This window comes from Phoca vitulina, unplaced genomic scaffold (genome assembly GCF_004348235.1).
Source record: "Phoca vitulina isolate PV1807 unplaced genomic scaffold, GSC_HSeal_1.0 scaffold15, whole genome shotgun sequence".
Classification (NCBI taxonomy): domain Eukaryota; kingdom Metazoa; phylum Chordata; class Mammalia; order Carnivora; family Phocidae; genus Phoca; species Phoca vitulina.
Genome location: NW_022589718.1, coordinates 5130920 through 5150205, shown reverse-complemented (window position 1 = coordinate 5150205; position 19286 = coordinate 5130920). Strand labels below are relative to the sequence as shown.

The following is a 19286-nucleotide window of genomic DNA, read 5'->3' as shown; positions in this document are numbered from 1 at the left end:
TGGATTTCCCTGATGCCGAGCGATGTTGAGCACTTTTTCATGTGTCTATTGGCCATTTGGATGTCTTCTTTGGAAAAATGTCTGTTCATGTCTTCTGCCCATTTCTTGATTGGATCATTTGTTCTTTGGGTGTTGAGTTTGATAAGTTCTTTATAGATTTTGGATACTAGCCCTTTATCTGAGATGTCATTTGCAATTATCTTCTCCCATTCTGTCGGTTGTCTTTTGGTTTTGTGGACTGTTTCTTTTGCTGTGCGAAAGCTTTTTATCTTGATGAAGTCCCAATAGTTCATTTTTGCCCTTGCTTCCCTTGCCTTTGGTGATGTTTCTAGGAAGAAATTGCTGTGGCTGAGGTTGAAGAGGTTGCTGCCTGTGTTGTCCTTTAGGATGTTGATGGACTCCTGTTTCACATTGAGGTCTTTCAACCATTTGGAGTCTATTTTTGTATGTGGTGTAAGGAAATGGTCCAGTTTCATTCTTCTGCATGTGGCTGTCCAATTTTCCCAACACCATTTGTTGAAGAGACTGTCTTTTTTCCATTGGACATTCTTTCCTGCTTTGTGGAAGATTAGTTGACCATAGAGTTGAGCGTCCATTTCTGGGCTCTCTATTCTGTTCCATTGATCTATTTGTCTGTTTTTGTGCCAGTACCATACTGTCTTGATGATGACAGCTTTGTAACAGAGCTGGAAGTCCGGAATTGTGATGCCGCCAGCTTTGCTTTTCTTTTTCAACATTCCTCTGGCTATTTGGGGTCTTTTCTGGTTCCAGACAAATTTTAGAATTATTTGTTCCATTTCTTTGAAAAGTGGATGGTATTTTGATGAGGATTGCATTGAATGTGTAGATTGCTCTAGGTAGCATTGACATCTTCACAATATTTGTTCTTCCAATCCATCAACATGGAACGTTTTTCCATTTCTTGTGTCTTCCTCAATTTCTTTCATGAGTATTTTATAGTTTTCTGAGTACAGATCCTTTGTCTCTTTGGTGAGATTTATTCCTAGGTATCTTATGGTTTTGGGTGCAATTGTAAATGGGATCGACTCCTTAATTTCTCTTTCTTCTGTCTTGTTGTTGGTGTATAGGAATGCCACTGATTTCTGTGCATTGATTTTCTATCCTGCCACTTGACTGAATTCCTGTATGAGTTCTAGCAGTTTTGGGGTGGAGTCTTTTGGGTTTTCCACATAAAGTATCATATCATCTGCAAAGAGTGAGAGTTTGACTTCTTCTTTGCCGATTCAGATGCCTTTTATTTCTTTTTGTTGTCTGATTGCTGTGGCTAGGACTTCTAGTACTATGTTGAATAGCAGTGGTGATAGTGGACATCCCTTCTGTGTTCCTGACCTTAGGGGGAAAGCTCTCAGTTTTTCCCCATTGAGAATGATATTCGCTGTGGGTTTTTCATAAATGGCTTTTGTGATATTGAGGTATGTACCGTCTATCCTGATACTCTGAAGAGTTTTGATCAAGAAAGGATGCTGTACTTTGTCAAATGCTTTTTCTGCATCTATTGAGATTCTTGTTCTTTCTTTTGTTAATGTATTGTATCATGTTGATTGATTTGTGGTTGTTGAACCAACCTTGCAGCCCAGGGATAAATCCCACTTGGTCGTGGTGAATAATCTTTTAATGTACGGTTGGGTCCTATTGGCTAGTATTTTGGTGAGAATTTTTGCATCCATGTTCATCAAGGATTTGGTCTGTAATTCTCCTTTTTGATGGGGTCTTTGTATGGTTTTGGGATCAAGGCAATGGTGGCCTCATAAAACGAGTTTGGAAGTTTTCCTTCCATTTCTATCTTTTGGAACAGTTTCAGAAGAATAGGTATGAATTCTTCTTTAAATGTTTGGTAGAATTCCCCTGGGAAGCCATCTGGTCCTGAGCTTTTGTTTGTTGGGAGATTGTTGATTACTGCTTCAATTTCCTTAGCAGTTATAGGTCTGTTCAGGTTTTCTATTTCTTCCTCGTTCAGTTTTGGTAGTTGATACATCTCTAGGAATGCATCCATTTCTTCCAGGTTATCTAATTTGCTGGCATAGAGTTCCTTATAATATGTTTCTATAATTGTTTGTATTTCTTTGGTGTTGGTTGTGATCTCTCTTCTTTCATTCATGATTTTGTTGATTTGGGTCATTTCTCTTTTCTTTTTGATAAGTCTGGCCAGGGATTTATCAATCTTGTTAATTCTTTCAAAGAACCAGCTCCTAGTTTCATTGATCTATTCTACTGTTTTTTTGGTTTCTATTTCATTGTTTTCTGCTCTGATCTTTATTTAATTTCTCTTCTCCTGCTGGGTTTAGGCTTTATTTGCTGTTCTTTCTCCAGCTCCTTTAGGTGTAGGGTTAGGTTGTGTATTTGAGAACCTTTCTTGTTTCTTGAGAAAGGCTTGTATTGCTATATACTTTCCTCTTAGGACTGCCTTTGCTGTATCCCAAAGATTTTGAACAGTTGTGTTTTCATTTTCATTTGTTTGCATGATTTTTTTAAATTCCTCTTTAATTTCCTGGTTGACCCATTCATTCTTTAGTAGGATGCTCTTTAGCCTCCATGTATTTGAGTTCTTTCCAATTTTCCTCTTGTGATTGAGTTCCAGTTTCAAAGCATTGTGGTCCAAAAATATGCAGGGAATGATCCCAATCTTTTGGTACTGGTTGAGACCTGATTTGTGACTAGGATATGATCTATTCTGGAGAATGTTCCATGGGCACTAGAGAAGAATGTGTATTCTGTTGCTTTGCGATGGAATGTTCTGAATATATCTGTCAAATCCATTTGGTCCAGTGAACACTCATCTTCTTTGGAGACCTTTTAGCCACCTCATTGTTGGGAGTCTCTCATTGCCCTATTACCTCATATAATTATCTGTTGTCCTTGGTGTTCTCTTTCTCATAATTTTTTTCTCATGGAATAGTAAACTATCTTTCTGTGCTACTCATACCCATGATTTTAAGAACCCAACCTCCCACCTCATGGTTCTCAACCTTAGTTGCTCCAATAATCATGTGGACCCTGCACCTAGAGATTTTGATAGAAATGTCTCAGGTGGATCCTGGGCGTAAGTATTTTTTAAATGCTTCTTGGATTGTTCTTGAACTCAGGCATTAGTCAAATTATTTTTCCAAATACTTTGCTTTGTAAGTGGACTTCTAGTGCTAGATGGTAAGAAAATAAAACTTCTAACTTCTCACATATGGTTCCGTCTTTAAAATCTGAAGTCACATAGCTTATTTCACATTTATTTCAATGTTTCAGTTATTACCGTATTTTATTTTTTGTATTTTTATGTCAGTTCTTGATAATATGAATTCTGAAACTTTCTTGAATTTTTCTTATGTATTATCCATGAATACAGTCTGATTGTGTGACTATTCTTCACTTCCTTTTGCTTTTAGTATTGCCTCAGATTTGTGTGTGTAGAAGTTCAATACCAGATAACAAATGAAGAGTGCAATTCTACTTATTGCAATAGCCATGGAGTAAGTAATTTCAATTTTCATTTTAGCAAAATGCTTTGAACAATGCTGTAAAACAGTTTGGAGATTTAAAAAAAAATCATTAAAATGATTTTCATGCTGCTTGGTGTCATTTAATAGTCTATAATTTATAACTTCTATCTTATTTTCTTAAGAAATCTTGCCAAGGGCACCTGGGTGGCTCAGTTGGTTAAGTGACTGCCTTTGGCTCAGGTCATGATCCTGGAGTCCCGGATCAAGTCCTGCATTGGGCTCCCTGTTCATCGGGGAGTCTGCTTCTCCCTCTGACCCTACCCCCTCTTGTGCTCTCTCTCTCACTCTCTCTCTCTCAAAAAAAATAAATAAAATCTTAAAAAAAAAAGAAATCTTGCCAAACTATTTATTAGAGAAGATAGAAACATTTAAGGTGATTCTGGATGTATAAAGTGTTTGGTAAATAAAAGGGGTGGATGTGCTATATGTACCATGTATTATTATATAACCAAAATGATCTTATTTTCACAGAAAGAAGGTAGAAACTGGTAAACAAAGGTCATTAGAATTTTCTTTCTAGTCTTGCTTGTTAATTTAGAGTCTGGGCTGTTCTGTGAAACTAGCAACTAAATGATAGTGGCAAGTTACTGGTAATTGCCAGTATTTGGGTCTGGCCATGGAAAGAGTTGAAGAATTTTTAAAAAAATTGCTTTCTCAGCAGAAGCTAAATATGCTTTCTAAAGTATGGACAATTCCAAGAGAAAATTTGTGAAAATTTATTGAGTTTGTCTATTTAAGTTAAATTCTCTGGAATGAATAAATTCTCTGAAATAAATTTCTCTGTTGAATAAGTATAGAATATTCATTGCTCTCTATTGAAAACCATCTTTGTACATGAAAAAAAATTGTTCTATTTTCTGATTACTGCAGGTTTGCAACAATTTAGATCACTGCCATTGTGACAAGGGGTTTGACCCTCCTACATGCGTGGAGAAGAAGGGAGAATTTGGAAGTATAGATGATGGGCACAAGGCTCCATCTGGTTAGTCTTTCAAATTTCATGAATCAAAGACAACATGTAAGAGAAAAAATTAAGTGTAGGTTCCAAGCTAGGTTACAAAGCAACTGATACCAACAAACATGTTTTTGTTTTATTTGTAAGATTTTTGAAGATCTAAGACAGTACAAGTTCGTTCTGTACTTTTTATATCAACATTGACGTGGTCTACTAACAAAAAAGTTTACCCAGTGTTAGGCAACATAAAAGTAAAAATTCCAGTGCATAAAATTTGACTAGTTAATTTAGATTGTTCACTTTGGATTTTCTCATACATTTCTGGTTTAAAATAGTGTTTGTTAGTAGTCATTGTTATATTAATGCCACCAGATTCTTTGAAGCTATCTTTTATTCCTTTTTGCTGCATTGTAAGGACTCCAGTCCATTCTTTTGAAGTATCCTCTCTAGAATCTCTCTGCTCGGGTTCCTGAGTATTATTTGGAGATTAAGCAGTCCTGGATAGGACTGAGGATACGTGTGTGTGTGGGGGGATATTCCCTGGTTTTAGAAGATATTGGAGCCCACCTAGAATAACCTGGGAGCAGAGGCTGTCCACCCCCACCCCCTTTCCTTTTGGGGCAAATAAATACTGAAGCTCCTTGGCAGATTTACTTGAACCTTGGTTACTAGGGGGAAGGCATACCTAGGGTGACCAACTTTTTACAGAGTTAACATACAGCCATATTAGACTGTATATCAGACCAAAAAAAAGGGGGGGGTGAATAATAGTTTAACATGTAACATAATTATACACATATATTATTTTCACATAAATATGTGTAAAATAGATATTTATTTAAAATTACATATTCTGTATTATTGATTTTTTGTTACATAAATGCTATTATTTAAGCAAAACAACAATAGAGCTAGTTACTAGAGTCAATTGATAGTAGTTTATAGTACAACCAATTAAGCAAATAATATATGTGAGCAAAAATGTAACAGTATTTTATAATGACAATATTATATAATATAGCCTTTGAAATAGCAATTGATATTTACCTCTTTTTAAAAAGTCTTTACTGGATATTTAAATTTTGCAGGCTTATTGTATAATATTAAGATTCATAAATGTAAGAATTTTCAAAAGGGGAATATAAATAAGAAAAATTAAAAGTTTGCCCTATACTTAATAAAAAATAATAATGACAGGATTCTTTCTTTCTTTTCTTTTCCTTTTTTTTAAACTAATGAATCACTGAACACTACATCAAAAACTAATGATGTACTATATGTTGGTTAATTGAACTTAATTTAAAAAAAAAATAAAAGGATTCTTTCTGTTCTATGATATGGTCAGATATATTTTTGGCTCCTTCTTTTTCATTTTCCAGTTATATTTCTCTGTATTGCTTGCAACCTTTCAGACATCCTTCCTTTAACCAGCAGCAAAATGGAATAGAGCCAGATGTACAATTGCTTTTGACTTGAAGCTCTGCTTTATCAAGTCACATTTACTGAATTCAGGTGTCAGTCCATTGTGATGGCATCAGCAAAGATCTCCCACAAAAGCATTTGAACATGAATTACTTGGGTTTTTTTTTTTTTTTTTTTTTTTTACTAGACACAGCAGCTTTTTAGACTTGTCGAAATTATTTTGCAGCTCTCCAAAAACATTCATTAGCTTTGTTTCTGTAGGTGTCTTCTGATAGACCAGGTACCTATCAGTCAGTTCCTTTGCATATTTAATTCATCATATAGGCTGCCCATTTCAAAAATGTTCATAATTTTTAAGCACTCTAAAGCACATTGGATGTCAGAAGTTAAATCTGTTTTTCTTAGGGAACATGGTTGAAAGCATAGAGGTAATTTGCTTTTGTGAAATCTAAGTTGAATTACAAATAAATTACGATTTTAACAAAGGTACTGAGAAGGTCCTGTTTCACTGCTTGCTTTTTTCTAGTTACATTTTTTGAGTTCTGAAGCAGTCTTATTTCCGAAAATATGAGTCATAGGTATAGTCAGTTCATGTTTTCCCCTAGGATTCACAAATTATCAAATTTTCAGAGAAACAGCATGTAAATTTCTGTTTTTACTGCAACCTTCTATTTTCCTTCTCAATGTATTTAAAAATTAAAGAAGTACATTATTGTCCAGCCTTTCAAGAGCAAGATTTTTTGCCAGGCCAGTATTCTAACACACCTCATAATACTGGTAACACTAAGAGCCATCTTATATGTGTCCATGTCTGAGGAAGCCATCGCCTTCCCATTTCATAAAGTTTTAAAAAAAATCCCATTACCAGCTTCCTTACATTTTGAGGAAACTAAAAGTGACCAAAAGGTTTCATCAGGAAAGCCTGTATATAACACTCTATTCAGTGTTGTGTCCAAGGTGTGTAGGATATTTAGCGGGTGAGATCTTTTCCTTTTCTTTGATAGGAAGCTTATAGACTGAATGGGATTTGCAGTTTACATTTGCACTGCCTGCTAACTATGCATATAGATCAACAAAGTCTAGTTTGGATTTGAGCAAGATAACAAATTTTTTTATGTTTTCTGTAATTTCATTAAAATCTGTGTAGAAATTAAGAAACTTATTTTAAACTTTTTAAAATCAAATTACCTAAGTGCTGGGGGATTATTTTGTTGCCTTATTCACTTGGTAAGATATGACAGAATCATTGCTACACTTAAGGGGTCAAAAAATGTTATAACAGTTCTCACATTTTTCTCCCACAGGACATTTTAGTGCAATCTGTGAATCAGGAAATGTAACTTCACTTGGTTTTGTAGAGCAATGAAGGGAATGAGTGATAGGGCAGTGCATGTTTGTTCCTATGGTGTGCCAAAGCTAATGCTAATTTGCTAGTTATTTTTGTCAGGACATTGGTGTCTTTTGGGGAGAGAAAAGTTGTTGTTGCTGTTGTTTTTAATTTGGGAAACAAAAAAATGTAGTTGATTTAAAAATACTTGCTTATTTTATCCAAGAAATTTGAGATTCAACCTCCAAATATGCTTTCACATCACCTTCTCCACCATACCTATTCCAAATTCTTTTTTTTAATTGAGATATAATTGACATATAACATTATATTAGTTTCAGGTGTACAATATAATGATTCAATATTTGTATACATTGTAAAATAATTGCTATAAGTCTAGTTAGCATCCATCACATACATAGCTACAGGTTTTTTTTCTTGTGATGAGAATTTTTAAGGTCTAGTCTCAGCAACTTTCAAATATGTAATACAGTATTGTTTACTATAGTTTCCATGCTGTACATTACACTCCTAGGAATTATTTATTTTATAACTGGAAGTTTGTACATTTTGACCCCCTTCATCCATTTCACTCAACCCTCCACACCACTGGCAACCATCAATCTGTTCTCCATATCTATGAGCTTGTTTTTTCTTTTTCTTTTTTTCTTTTCTTAGATTCCACATATAAATGAGATCATACAAATATATTGTATTAGTGTCTGACTTATTTCACTTACCATAATGCTCTCAAGATCCATCCATGTCATTACAAATGGCAAGATTTCATTCCTTTTTATGGCTGAATAATATTCCATTGTATATATATTTGACCACATTTTCTTTATCCATTCGTTCATTGATGGACATTTAGGTTGTATTCATATCTTGTTTATTGTAAATAATGCTGCAGTGAACATGGGCAGTGCATATATAATTTTGAGGTAGTGTTTTCATTTTCTTTGGCTATATACCCAGAAGTGGAATTGCTGGATCATATGGTAGTTCTATTTTTAATTTTTTAACCTCCCCCTCCATACTGTTTTCCATAGGGGCTGCATCACTTTATATTTTTACCAATGGTGCTCAAGGGTTCTCTTTTCTCCATATTCTTGCCAACACTTGTTATTTCTTGTCTCTTTGATAATAGCCATTTTAACATGTGTGAAGTGATATCTCCTTATGGTTTTCATTTGTGTTTCCCTGATCATTAGTGATGTTGAGCATTTTTCATGTACACCTTGGCCATTTGAATGTCTTTGGAAAAATTTCTATTGAGGTCTTGTGCCTAGGATTATTTGAGTTTTTTTGCTAGTGAGTTAGATGAATTCTTAATATATTTTGGATATTAACCTCTCATCAGATATATTATTGGCGAATATTTTCTGTCATTCAGGGGGTTACCTTTTAATTTTGTTGGTGATTTCCATTGCTGTGCAGATTTTTAGTTTGGTGTAGTCCCACTTGTTTGTTTTTGCTTTTGTTGCCTTTACATTAAAAAAATTATCACCAAGATCGATATCAAGGAGCTTACCACCTATATTTTCTTCTAGGAGTTTTATGGTTTCAGGTACATTCAAGTCTAAAACATTTTAAGTTAATATTTGTTTATAATATAATATAGTCCAATTTCATTCTTTAGCATGTGAATATCCAGTTTTTTCAATACCATTTATTTAAGAGTCTGTCCTTTCCCTCATTTAATATTCTTGGCTCCTACTTTGTTGTAAATTAATTGACCACATATGTGTGGGTTTATTTCTGCATCCAAATTATTTTCATCATATTGTATAATATGTTCTGTTTGGTTATTTATTTCTTTAATCCAGTTGTATGTGTCCTTCCATCTGTCATTAAAAATAGTCATTTAGCCTTCATGATCAGTGATGTCTGGGTCATACTGCTTAGTGTTGTAACCATTCTGATTATCATTATCTGAGCTCTTAGGAAACATGATTACAATATTGACAATATGAAAAATTAAATTAGCACTCTCTTGACACAAAGCACAACAGTTAATCCAAAGACTAAGTCAAAGATGGACTATTAAAGATTTCAATACCCTTAGGTTGCACACTTAAGTCATATCACTCAGAATGAATCACAAATTACAATTGTCGACATCAGCAGAGTTAAAAACAGAAAATAAAGAAGGCAGGTAAGTTATGCTTTATTCTTTTGACACCAAAACAATGTTGCTTTTAATCCTTATTTTTTCAGCTTCCATATGGATTTTCTTCTTTTGCTTCAACCCTCCAAACCAGTTGCCATAACTCAAAAAATTTCCCATCTCAGGAATGGATTATTCAGTATTTGAGACTTTGTGTATGACAGCTTGGATCGTCCCAGGCAAATGTTCATGTTTGGTTTCCCTAGGTCACTCTGGGTCCTGATGGCAGTAGAATGGTGGTGCCTGAGCCTGGGATCAGAGGAAAACTTTCAATCCAGCTAGTTTCATTTAGTCAGCTGCCATGGAGTCTGTCTTCATCAATGTATTCGGGGGCCTGTAGGTCTGCTCTGAAAGCCCTGGGCTGCTATGCCATTGGCTGCATGCATTTTCTGTCCCCAAATGGTCCCTTTTGGGGCCCTGTACCCAAAGATGAGCCCTGGACTCAATGTGGGGGATGCTCTTGTGATGTCAAATGCATTTTGGGGCATAAAGATGAGAGGCAAGGTGATCTTAAGGAGCCCAGTTTCTTTAATACCCTTATTCTATTTATTTTGTATATCACTGACTTATCTTAACAAAATATGGCTTGGAAAAAACTAAAATTATGGAATTTATGATGGCTTTATTTATAGCCAATACATTATCAACTTTTGTTAATATTTCATGGATATTATCAAAGAATGTATAACCATTTTACAGCATTACATATATAGATATAACTACATAAATATACATATGTACATAATTGAATATATATGTGTATGTGTATATTAGTTACCTGTTATTTGCATATTCTAGAATCTAAATTCTCCTATATTTTTGTCTACTTGTCTACTTCATATATAAAATTATAAAGAGTATATTTTAATTTCACATTATAATTTTCCTTTCAAAATTTTTATGTAATCATAACTCCAGAAATTACCACTAATAATACTATACATTATTCCTGATTTTCAGGAGTTATTATCAATCTTTTAAATCCATCACAAACTAGTAGTAAAAAGAAATCCATTTGCATCTCTTTAATTTCATGAAGCTTCCCATTTACCTATGGTTATAGGAAATTTATAATTCTGTTGTGTATTGCTCTTTCATCACCCTTGACAATCTATTTTACTGATTTTTTTCACCCTTTTTAACATACACACATATTTATATGTATATTTACTTGTAAAATACACATAACTTAAAATTTACCATTTTAATAATTTTTAAGTCTATAATTCAGTGACATTGTCCATTGTTGTGCAACCACCATCCATCTCCAGAACTCTTCATCTTGCAGAACTGAAAGTGTATACTCATTAAATGATAACTCCCCAATCCCTTCTCCCCTAGCTCCTGGCAACCACCATTCTACTTTCTGTGTCTATGAATTTCACTACTTCTGAGACCCCATATAAGTGGAATCACACAGTATTTGTTATGTTGTATCTGGCTTATTTTACTTAGCACAATGTCCTTAAAGTTCATGTTGGAACATGTGTCATAATTCCTTTTTAAAACATTTTTTCAAAAAATTTTATTTGAGAGAGAGAGAGAGAGAGAGAGCACAAGCAGGGGCGAGGAGCAGAGGTAGAAGCAGACTACCTGCTGAGCAGGAAGCCTGATGAGGGGCTTGATCCCAGGACCCTGAGATCATGACCCGAGCTGAAGGCAGATGCTTAACCAACTGAGCCACCCAGGCACCATAATTCCCTTTCTTTTTAAGGCTAATAATATTCCATTACATGTATGTACTACATTTTGCTTATCCATTCATCTGTCAATGGACAATTGGGTTACTTCCAAGTTTTAGTTATTGTGAATAATGCTGCTATGAACATGGGTGTTTAAGTATCTGTTTGAGTCCATGCTTTCAATAATTTGGGGTATATACCTAGATGTGGAATTGCTAGATAATATGGTAATTCTATGTTTAATTTTTTTGAAGAATCTCCATACTGTTTTCCACAGAGGATGCATTATTTTACATTCCCACCAACAGTGCACAAGGATTCCAGTTTCTCCACATCCTTGCCAAAACTTGTTATTTTCTGTTTTGTAAATAGTAGCCCTCCTGATGGGTGTAAGCTGATAACTCATTGTGGTTTTGATCTCTCTATAGGTATAGAATGATCTATGGATCAGAAATTACCTTTTTCATTTTTAAGAATATTATCATTTTGTTGAAAATTATTATCAGGGGCACCTGGGTGGCTCAGTCGGTTAAGTGGCTGCCTTTGGCTCAGGTCATGATCCCAAGGTCCTGGGATCGAGCCCCATGTCGGGCTCCCTGCTCAGCGGGGAGCCTGCTTCCCCTCTGTCCTTCTCCCTGCCTCTCTGCCTACTTGTGCTTTCTTTCTGCCAAATAAATAAATAAAATCTTAAAAAAAAAAGAAAATTGTTATTAGAAGGTCTTTCTGTCATTGTATTTTTAATTTGTTACTTTTTACATATAGGAAGCCTACAGATTTTTGTGCATGCATTTTATCAATGGGTTATCACTATTTTCAAAAGTCTTTTAGATTTTAAGGCAGTTAACTGATGTAACTGCAATTAATAATTTTTCCACATCTTTTTAATAATAATAATTTCTTTATTTCCTCTTCTTTAGTTAATCTCCACCCCCATCTCATAATTGCCCTGGGTAATGCCCTGGGCCCATTCAGAATAAAAGGAAAAAATCACAAAAGAGGTGATCATTATTTTACTCCTAGGAAAACTTCTAATATTTTATCATGAAAAGGATGCTGCTTTTGATTCAATATGTTTATTTTATTGAGAAAATATTTATCTCTTCCAATTGTATTTAAAATCAGGAATGTCTTTTGGGTTTTATTAAATATGTATATGACATCTATTAACTGATCATATTATTTTTGTATTGCCTTTGAAGATTTTCTAGTACTAAACCACCTTGTCTTTTAGCCTGAAGTTCTCTAGACTATTAGGTAGTGAATGTTTCTGAGAAGGAAAGTTTTAATAGGAGTTCCACAGCTATTTCTTTCTCCCTTTAAGGAATGCTCTGGGGACTAAACAACCTCATCTATATTTTCATGAAAACACACTGTATTCATCTGCTTGAGCTATCATAACAAAATACCACAGACTGGGTGTCTTAAACAATAGAAAGTAATTTTCTCACAGTTGTGGAGGCTAGAAATCTATGATCAGGGTGCTGGCAAATTTGTTTTCTAACTCTCTTCCTGGCTTGCACATGATCGCCTTCTTGCTGAGTCCTTGCATGGCCTTTTCTCGGTGTATGTGGGGAGAGAGTACTCTCTGGTCTAACTAATTCCATCAGATTAGGACCTCAACCTTATGACCTCACTTAACCCTAAATACCTCCCAAAGGTCTTCTCTCCAAGTACCATCACACTGAGTATTAGGGCTTCAATTCATCATATGAATTTTGGGGAACAATTCAGTCCATAAAATTCCATCCCATAGTCCTCTCAAATTCATGTCCTCCTTGTATGCAAAATACAGGTACCCCCATTTCAGCAGCTCCAAAAGTCTTAACCCATTCTGGCACTGATTCCAAATACAAAGTTTCATCTAAGTATCATGTAAATCAGGTATACACGAGACACATATGATTTATCCTGAGGCAAAATTCCTTCCTATTGTGAGCCCATAAAACCGGACCAGTTATGTGCTTCCAAAAAACAGTAGTGACACAGGCATAGGATAGACATTCTCATTCTGAAAGAAAGAAATTGGAAAGAAGGACAGGATGACAGATCCCAGTAAATACAAAATTTAGCAAGCTAACTTCCATTAGATTTTTAAAAAAATTTTATTATGTTATGTTAATCACCATACATTACATCATTAGTTTTTGATGTAGTGTTCCATGATTCATTGTTTGCCTACAACACCCAGTGCTCCATTCAGTATGTGCCCTTTAATACCCATCACCAGGCTAACCCATCCCCACCCCCCGAACCCTCAGTTTGTTTCTCAGAGTCTCTCATGGTTTGTCTCCCCCTCCAATTTTCCCCCCTTCATTTTTCCCTTCCTGCTATCTTCTTGTCCTTCTTCTTTTTTTTTTTTAAACATATATTGTATTATTTGTTTCAGAGGTATAGGGGAGACCATTAGATTTTTGTTTCAAGAATATCCTCTTTGGCTTGATATTCTGTCCTCCAAGCCCACTGTAAGTGGCAGCATCATCCCATAGTCCTCAGTGACATCTATCCCACCCCATTTGGCCCTGCCCACACAACACTTTGCAGCCTCCCTGTCTCCCAGGCACTGGGCTGGGGCAGCCTAGCTGAAATCAAGGAGGGATGCTCCTGGGCCTGTGATGGGAGAGAAAACCCTGATGATTTCTTAATCATCTTTGGAGCGTTCTTCTCTTTTCTTGAAGAATGAAGTATATCGGCAGCCAAATAGCTGTATTGTCCCATCCTATTCCCTTTGGTCCAACTTGGCAGTGTTTCTGCCTTCATGGATCTCATCCCTATTCCTTGCTTCTGCTGAGATGGCTGCTAAGATGCAATAATCTCAATATCAAATGACTTGCCAGCCACACATTGGGCATTCTCTCTAAAACATGTTTCCTCATTTTTTGCAATGGTTAGGCTGAGAATTCTCCAGGTCTCTAAGTTCTGATTAACACTTCCTCAACTCATCAATCCACTCTCACATTTACTGTAAGCAGTTGGGAGGACCTGAGCTGTACCTTCAACATTTTGCTTAGAAATCTCCTCAGCTAATTATCCAGTTTCATTACTCAAAAGTTTTATCTTGTGAAGCACTGGGGCAGTTTAAGAGGAGCACATTGAACCATGATCATGCATGACTGTAGCTGGGGGGTGGCTCCTCTACCTGTCAGCTTCCTCATTGTTTCAACTGGCAGAGAAGTGATAGAACAGTATTCTATACCAAATTAAAACAACAACAACAAGAACATGCTAATAAATTGTGGAGAAAGCAGAGTTTGATACATTATAAACCCAGATAGGTGGCTGATATGTACAAAGAGGTGGAAATTGAGGAGCCACATAGATCAGATGCTCAGGAATGAAAACAGATGTCAGCTGAGAATGAATAAGAACTGATGAGGAGGAGGACCTGGGTGGCTCAACCGGTTAACCATCAGACTCTTGATTTCAGCTCAGGTTGTGATCTCAGGGTCTTGAGATCAAGCCCTGCATCAGCTCTGCACTCAGTGGGGAGTCTGTTGGAGATTCTCTCTCTCTCTCTCTCTCGCTCTCTGCCCCTCCCCCACAACCACTTGCAGGTGCACACACGTGCTCTCTCTCTCTCTCTCAAATAAATAAATAAATCTTAAAAAAAAAAACTGATGAGAAAAATGTGACATTAACATTAGTTGGAAAGAAATGTGGGTCAAAGCCAGACTTAGCCATGCATTCTACAAAATAATTATAGAGCCATTTTAACAATTTCCTATTGCTATATATTTGACTAAAGGACTTAGTTAAATAATTGTTATTTAGTGACTACTAATTTTTAATTTTTAGAAAAAGATTTTAGTAATGTAAGAGAAATTAAATGCCACACTTCCCAGATTTAATTCTCATATTTAGGTACAATCCCAATACTCTCTGTGATATACATGTTTAAATTTTGGATAAGTTATATCAGAAAGAAATTGAGGAAATGTTTGTAGGTATTAAACATGTGCTTATGAAAGATTATCTTCAGTCAAATAAATCACTATATGATGTAATGTTGAAACTCATAGACATCAGTAAAGCACTAGTAACAGTCCATTTTATATGTTAATTTAATAATATTTATTATATTTATAATATATGTGAGTGAAATGTTTAGTGTTGGGAATAATGTTGGTAATGATATCCTCTCCACATTTTTGTTTGGTTAATACAATCTCTAACATAATATGAGATGGTTATTTTCCATTATAGGTAAAAGCTACTTGTGGGAACAAAATACCACTCCTTCAAAACACCGATTTCTACTCATTTTCTACATTTCTCTACCTGTGCTCATCATCACTGCCATTGTTTTAATAAAGCAGAATAAAATAAGAGAGCTGTGCTACAGAGAGGAAACTGAAAGTGAGAGGTATATATATGTTTATTCTTACTAAATTCAATGAGTCAAGAAAAATGTACTCATGTTTCATCAGGAATAATCTAAGATTGTAGGTAGAACAATATGAGGAGAGGTCCAGGGATACATTTCAAACCAGTGTGATGTCCTCCCTTTTTTTAGTTTTACTCATTACTAAAACCATTCATTTTACCATTAGTATCACTTGAAGAGGAGATATGACTGCCAAGAATAAAGTGGGGATTTATTCAGCCACTTAGTCAGCCAACACTGTCTAAATAGTCTTATTAATAGTCTGCTGTCCAAAGGCTTCTGAGAATATATAACGCTGCATTTAAAGGGAACTTTCAAAAGATAAATTTTTTAGATACAAAATCTCAGACAACTCTATTAGAATAGCTCTCTCAACTGAAAATGGTATTTATGAACCTGCTTCCAAAATATTTATTTTCCTAAGTATTGATGCTGCTATTTGTAAAGTCATTTCTTAACCAGAAATTACACGTGTAGTTCAAAACACAGGTGATGAGACAGGAGGCAGCATCATGAAATGGGAAAGAAATTACATTTAGCCTCAGAAAACTTAGTTTTAAATCCTAAATCTTGCATGCAGAAACTATAATACCTTGAGCAAGTGGTTTAATCTCTATGTTCTTAAAATTATTCTCTATAACTCTATAAAATGGGAGATAATAATAGCTTTCCAATGTATCATAAATTTTTGGGTATACCAAATCAGTAAGTGAAATCACCACATTATCTGTAATCAGTTACATAAATATTTAGATATAGCTATTAAGCCTCTTACTCATAATTTACTGTATTCTCCCATAGAAGTATTTACATCTAGTTTAACTTCCAGGAAATGACAGGAAGAGAAAACACAAATATGTGTTATGAGAGACAGAAAAAAAAAAATAGAAATTTATAGAAAAATTAACTTAAATTTTGACTGCCACTTTAAGGTTTTGGCTTAATTTGACCTGAGGAGTTATGGGTGTCATAGAATCAGAGGGCATGTCTATACACATGTGGTCCTATAAATAATTGAATAAATGTAAAATGAAGATGAGAGGAGTTAATCAACAAAGCAAGATGGATGATGGCATTTCTTCTAATATTTAGCATCCATCTTTAGATGAATGGATAAAGAAGATGTGGTATATATACACAATGGAATATTACTCAACCATAAAAAGAATGCTATCTTACCATTTGCAACAACATGAATGAACCTAGAGGGTATAATACTAAGTGAAATAAATCAATCAGAGAAAGACAAATACCATATGATTTCACTCATATGTGGAATTTAAGAAATAAAACAAAGGAACAAACAAAATTTAAAAAAAGACAAACAAAAACACAGACTCTTAAATACAGAAAACAAACTGGTTGCCAGAGGGGAGGTGGGTGAGGCGGATAAGTGAAAGAGATGAAGGGGATTAAGAGTACACTTACCTTGATGAGCACTGAGTAATGTATAGAATTGTTGAACCATTATATTGTACACCTGAAACTAATATAACACTCACTGTATGTTAATCTACTTAAAGAAAAGGAAAAAAAAGAACAGTATCTGTTTTATTTTGTTGGAAGGAGACATTTTATTTAATGAATCACTGTTTCTTTGAAAAATATTCTTCATTCAAATACCCACTTAGTTGTTCAAAATTTTTAAATTTCTCCACTTAAAATAAATTTTGTCAATTTAATAGATCTGTGTCAGAAGAAAGCAGCAGTAACAGCAAGTTATCCCTCAGTGTAAGGTGAGTCTAGAACAATGTGATTAGCCATTGTGCATTGTAATTTTTTTTTTTTTGGTGCATTGCATGTTTTGATCATTGTTTAGGAGCACTACAAAATTCTTAATTTGAAACCAAAACATTTGTTCATAATATGCTTTATGGTTTTCACTGTTATTTAGTGTTATAAACAATAAAACTTGTTTTCATGATATCTCAACCTCTCCTCCCCAACCTACACTAAAGGAGTGATTTTTGTGTACACACACAAGCATCAATAATCACATACTTTGTGGAATTTTTATTTTGAGCATTGGTAAGGAGCATTTATATCTTAATGACATTTTACTGCCAAATACAAAGAGGACTGATATTATAAGGGATATCACTTATGCTTATAGTTATAATATTATCTCAGAAAAAAAATTACTGTTAGTAAGATAAAGCTCACTCATTTTACTGTCTTAACTCATTTGGGAAAGTAAATTTAGAGATCAGACTATGGAGTAATCATAACATTTTATAAAATTATGTATTCCCCCTTTATTATCAGTATATAAAAATTTCCCTTACCACATGATGGATAGAATATAAAAGGAGATAATATTTTATATAGCATCCCAGGTTATTTTTCAAGTTATGTCTTCATCCTTGCAGTACAAAGTTGCATGCTCTGATATTCATGTAACAAATGTTGAAATAAATGTCTGAACTGAGGACATTCCTAATTTTAAGAGAAGCACTATAAATAAAATAAGATAAAAACAGAGAGGGAGACAAACCATAAGAGACTCTTAACTATAGGGAACAAAGTGGGGATTAATGGAGGAGAGGTGGGTATGGGATGGAGTAATTGGATGATGGGCATTAAGGAGGGCACTTGATAGAATGAGCACTGGGTGTTATATGCAACTAATGAATCACTAAATTCTACCCCTGAAACTAATAATACACTATATGTTAACTAAATTGAATTTAAATAAAAAATTTTAAAAAATAAAAGAAGCACTATTAAATATGGACAATCACCTTCTTAATCCTATTGTCATGGCAGACTGTTTAGGTTCTACAAAAATTAGTCATAATGTTACTCTCAAGGCAAGACTATACTTCAATCCCTTCAATCACAATGAAATGCATATTACAGGATAGAGAACAATCAAATGGGTTTTTCCCATTATAATCTCTATCAAAAAAGATAGAAAAAGAAGAAATAATTGCACTTGAAGACAGTGGATGGGAAGAAATAATTAAGGAATGAGCAGAAATAAATGAAAAGGAAAATAAACAGAAAAATAACAAAAAATGAGCAAAGAGAGATGCTGATTCTTGAAAAGATTAATGCATATAATTAACTAAAAGTACACTGTGTATAAACCTTTCAAGTAACATCTTTTTTCATTAAGACATAAGTGTATGTAAATAGGTTTAGAAAGATATGAGAATATCTCTATGCTTAACTCATTGGAATGTGTATAATGTGTCCTTCACCTAACATCTTCTTTCATTAAGACAAGTGTTTGTAAACATTATCTGTTGAAGCAGATGGGAATAGAAAAAAAAATTATCCAGTAGTCCAAAATAAAAAGACTAAGGTTATAATATACCAATATCAAGTAATTAAATTACATATTTTTTTAATCTTTTGGACATTAGAAGAAAAGAGAATACTGGTGATAACTTAAAATCAATAAATTTAAATTTTTAGGTGAAATATATGCATTTTTCCAAAAACACATCTTTCCATCTTTCCCAAAATAGAATAGAGGAAAATTGAAAATATGAATAAGTCTTCCATTAAAGATTTGGAAACTGTCATTTGAAACTTTCTCACAAAGTTAATACTTGGGCATATTGTTTTCCATGGCATTCGTCGGGAACAAAAGAGCCAAGATGAACTGAGCCAGCACTTGCTTAATCACATCATCTTATATTGTATTGAAAAAACAAGTCACAGTACCAAACTCAGTGAGTGGATGTGTGTAATGTACTCCACCCACTCTAATAGGAGATATTAAAAAGCCACATGGCAAAAACTATGGATGAATAATCATATACTAGGAAAAGAGTGAAGAGTTGGGAAAATAATTCAAACCATTACATCTTCCAAATATTTAAAAAAAGA

The 19286-nt window shown here is 34.3% G+C and overlaps 1 protein-coding gene across 1 annotated transcript in view; it reads left to right on the top strand.

The window, feature by feature from the left end:
- Nucleotides 1–19286, top strand: part of LOC116637818 (disintegrin and metalloproteinase domain-containing protein 5-like) — a 168614-nt gene that overhangs the window by 141561 nt on the left and 7767 nt on the right. The window contains exons 17-20 of the mRNA XM_032413358.1: nucleotides 3399–3482; nucleotides 4383–4494; nucleotides 15269–15428; nucleotides 17135–17185. Coding sequence (XP_032269249.1) covers nucleotides 3399–3482; nucleotides 4383–4494; nucleotides 15269–15428; nucleotides 17135–17185 — 407 coding nt within the window. The remainder of the gene's footprint in view (nucleotides 1–3398; nucleotides 3483–4382; nucleotides 4495–15268; nucleotides 15429–17134; nucleotides 17186–19286) is intronic.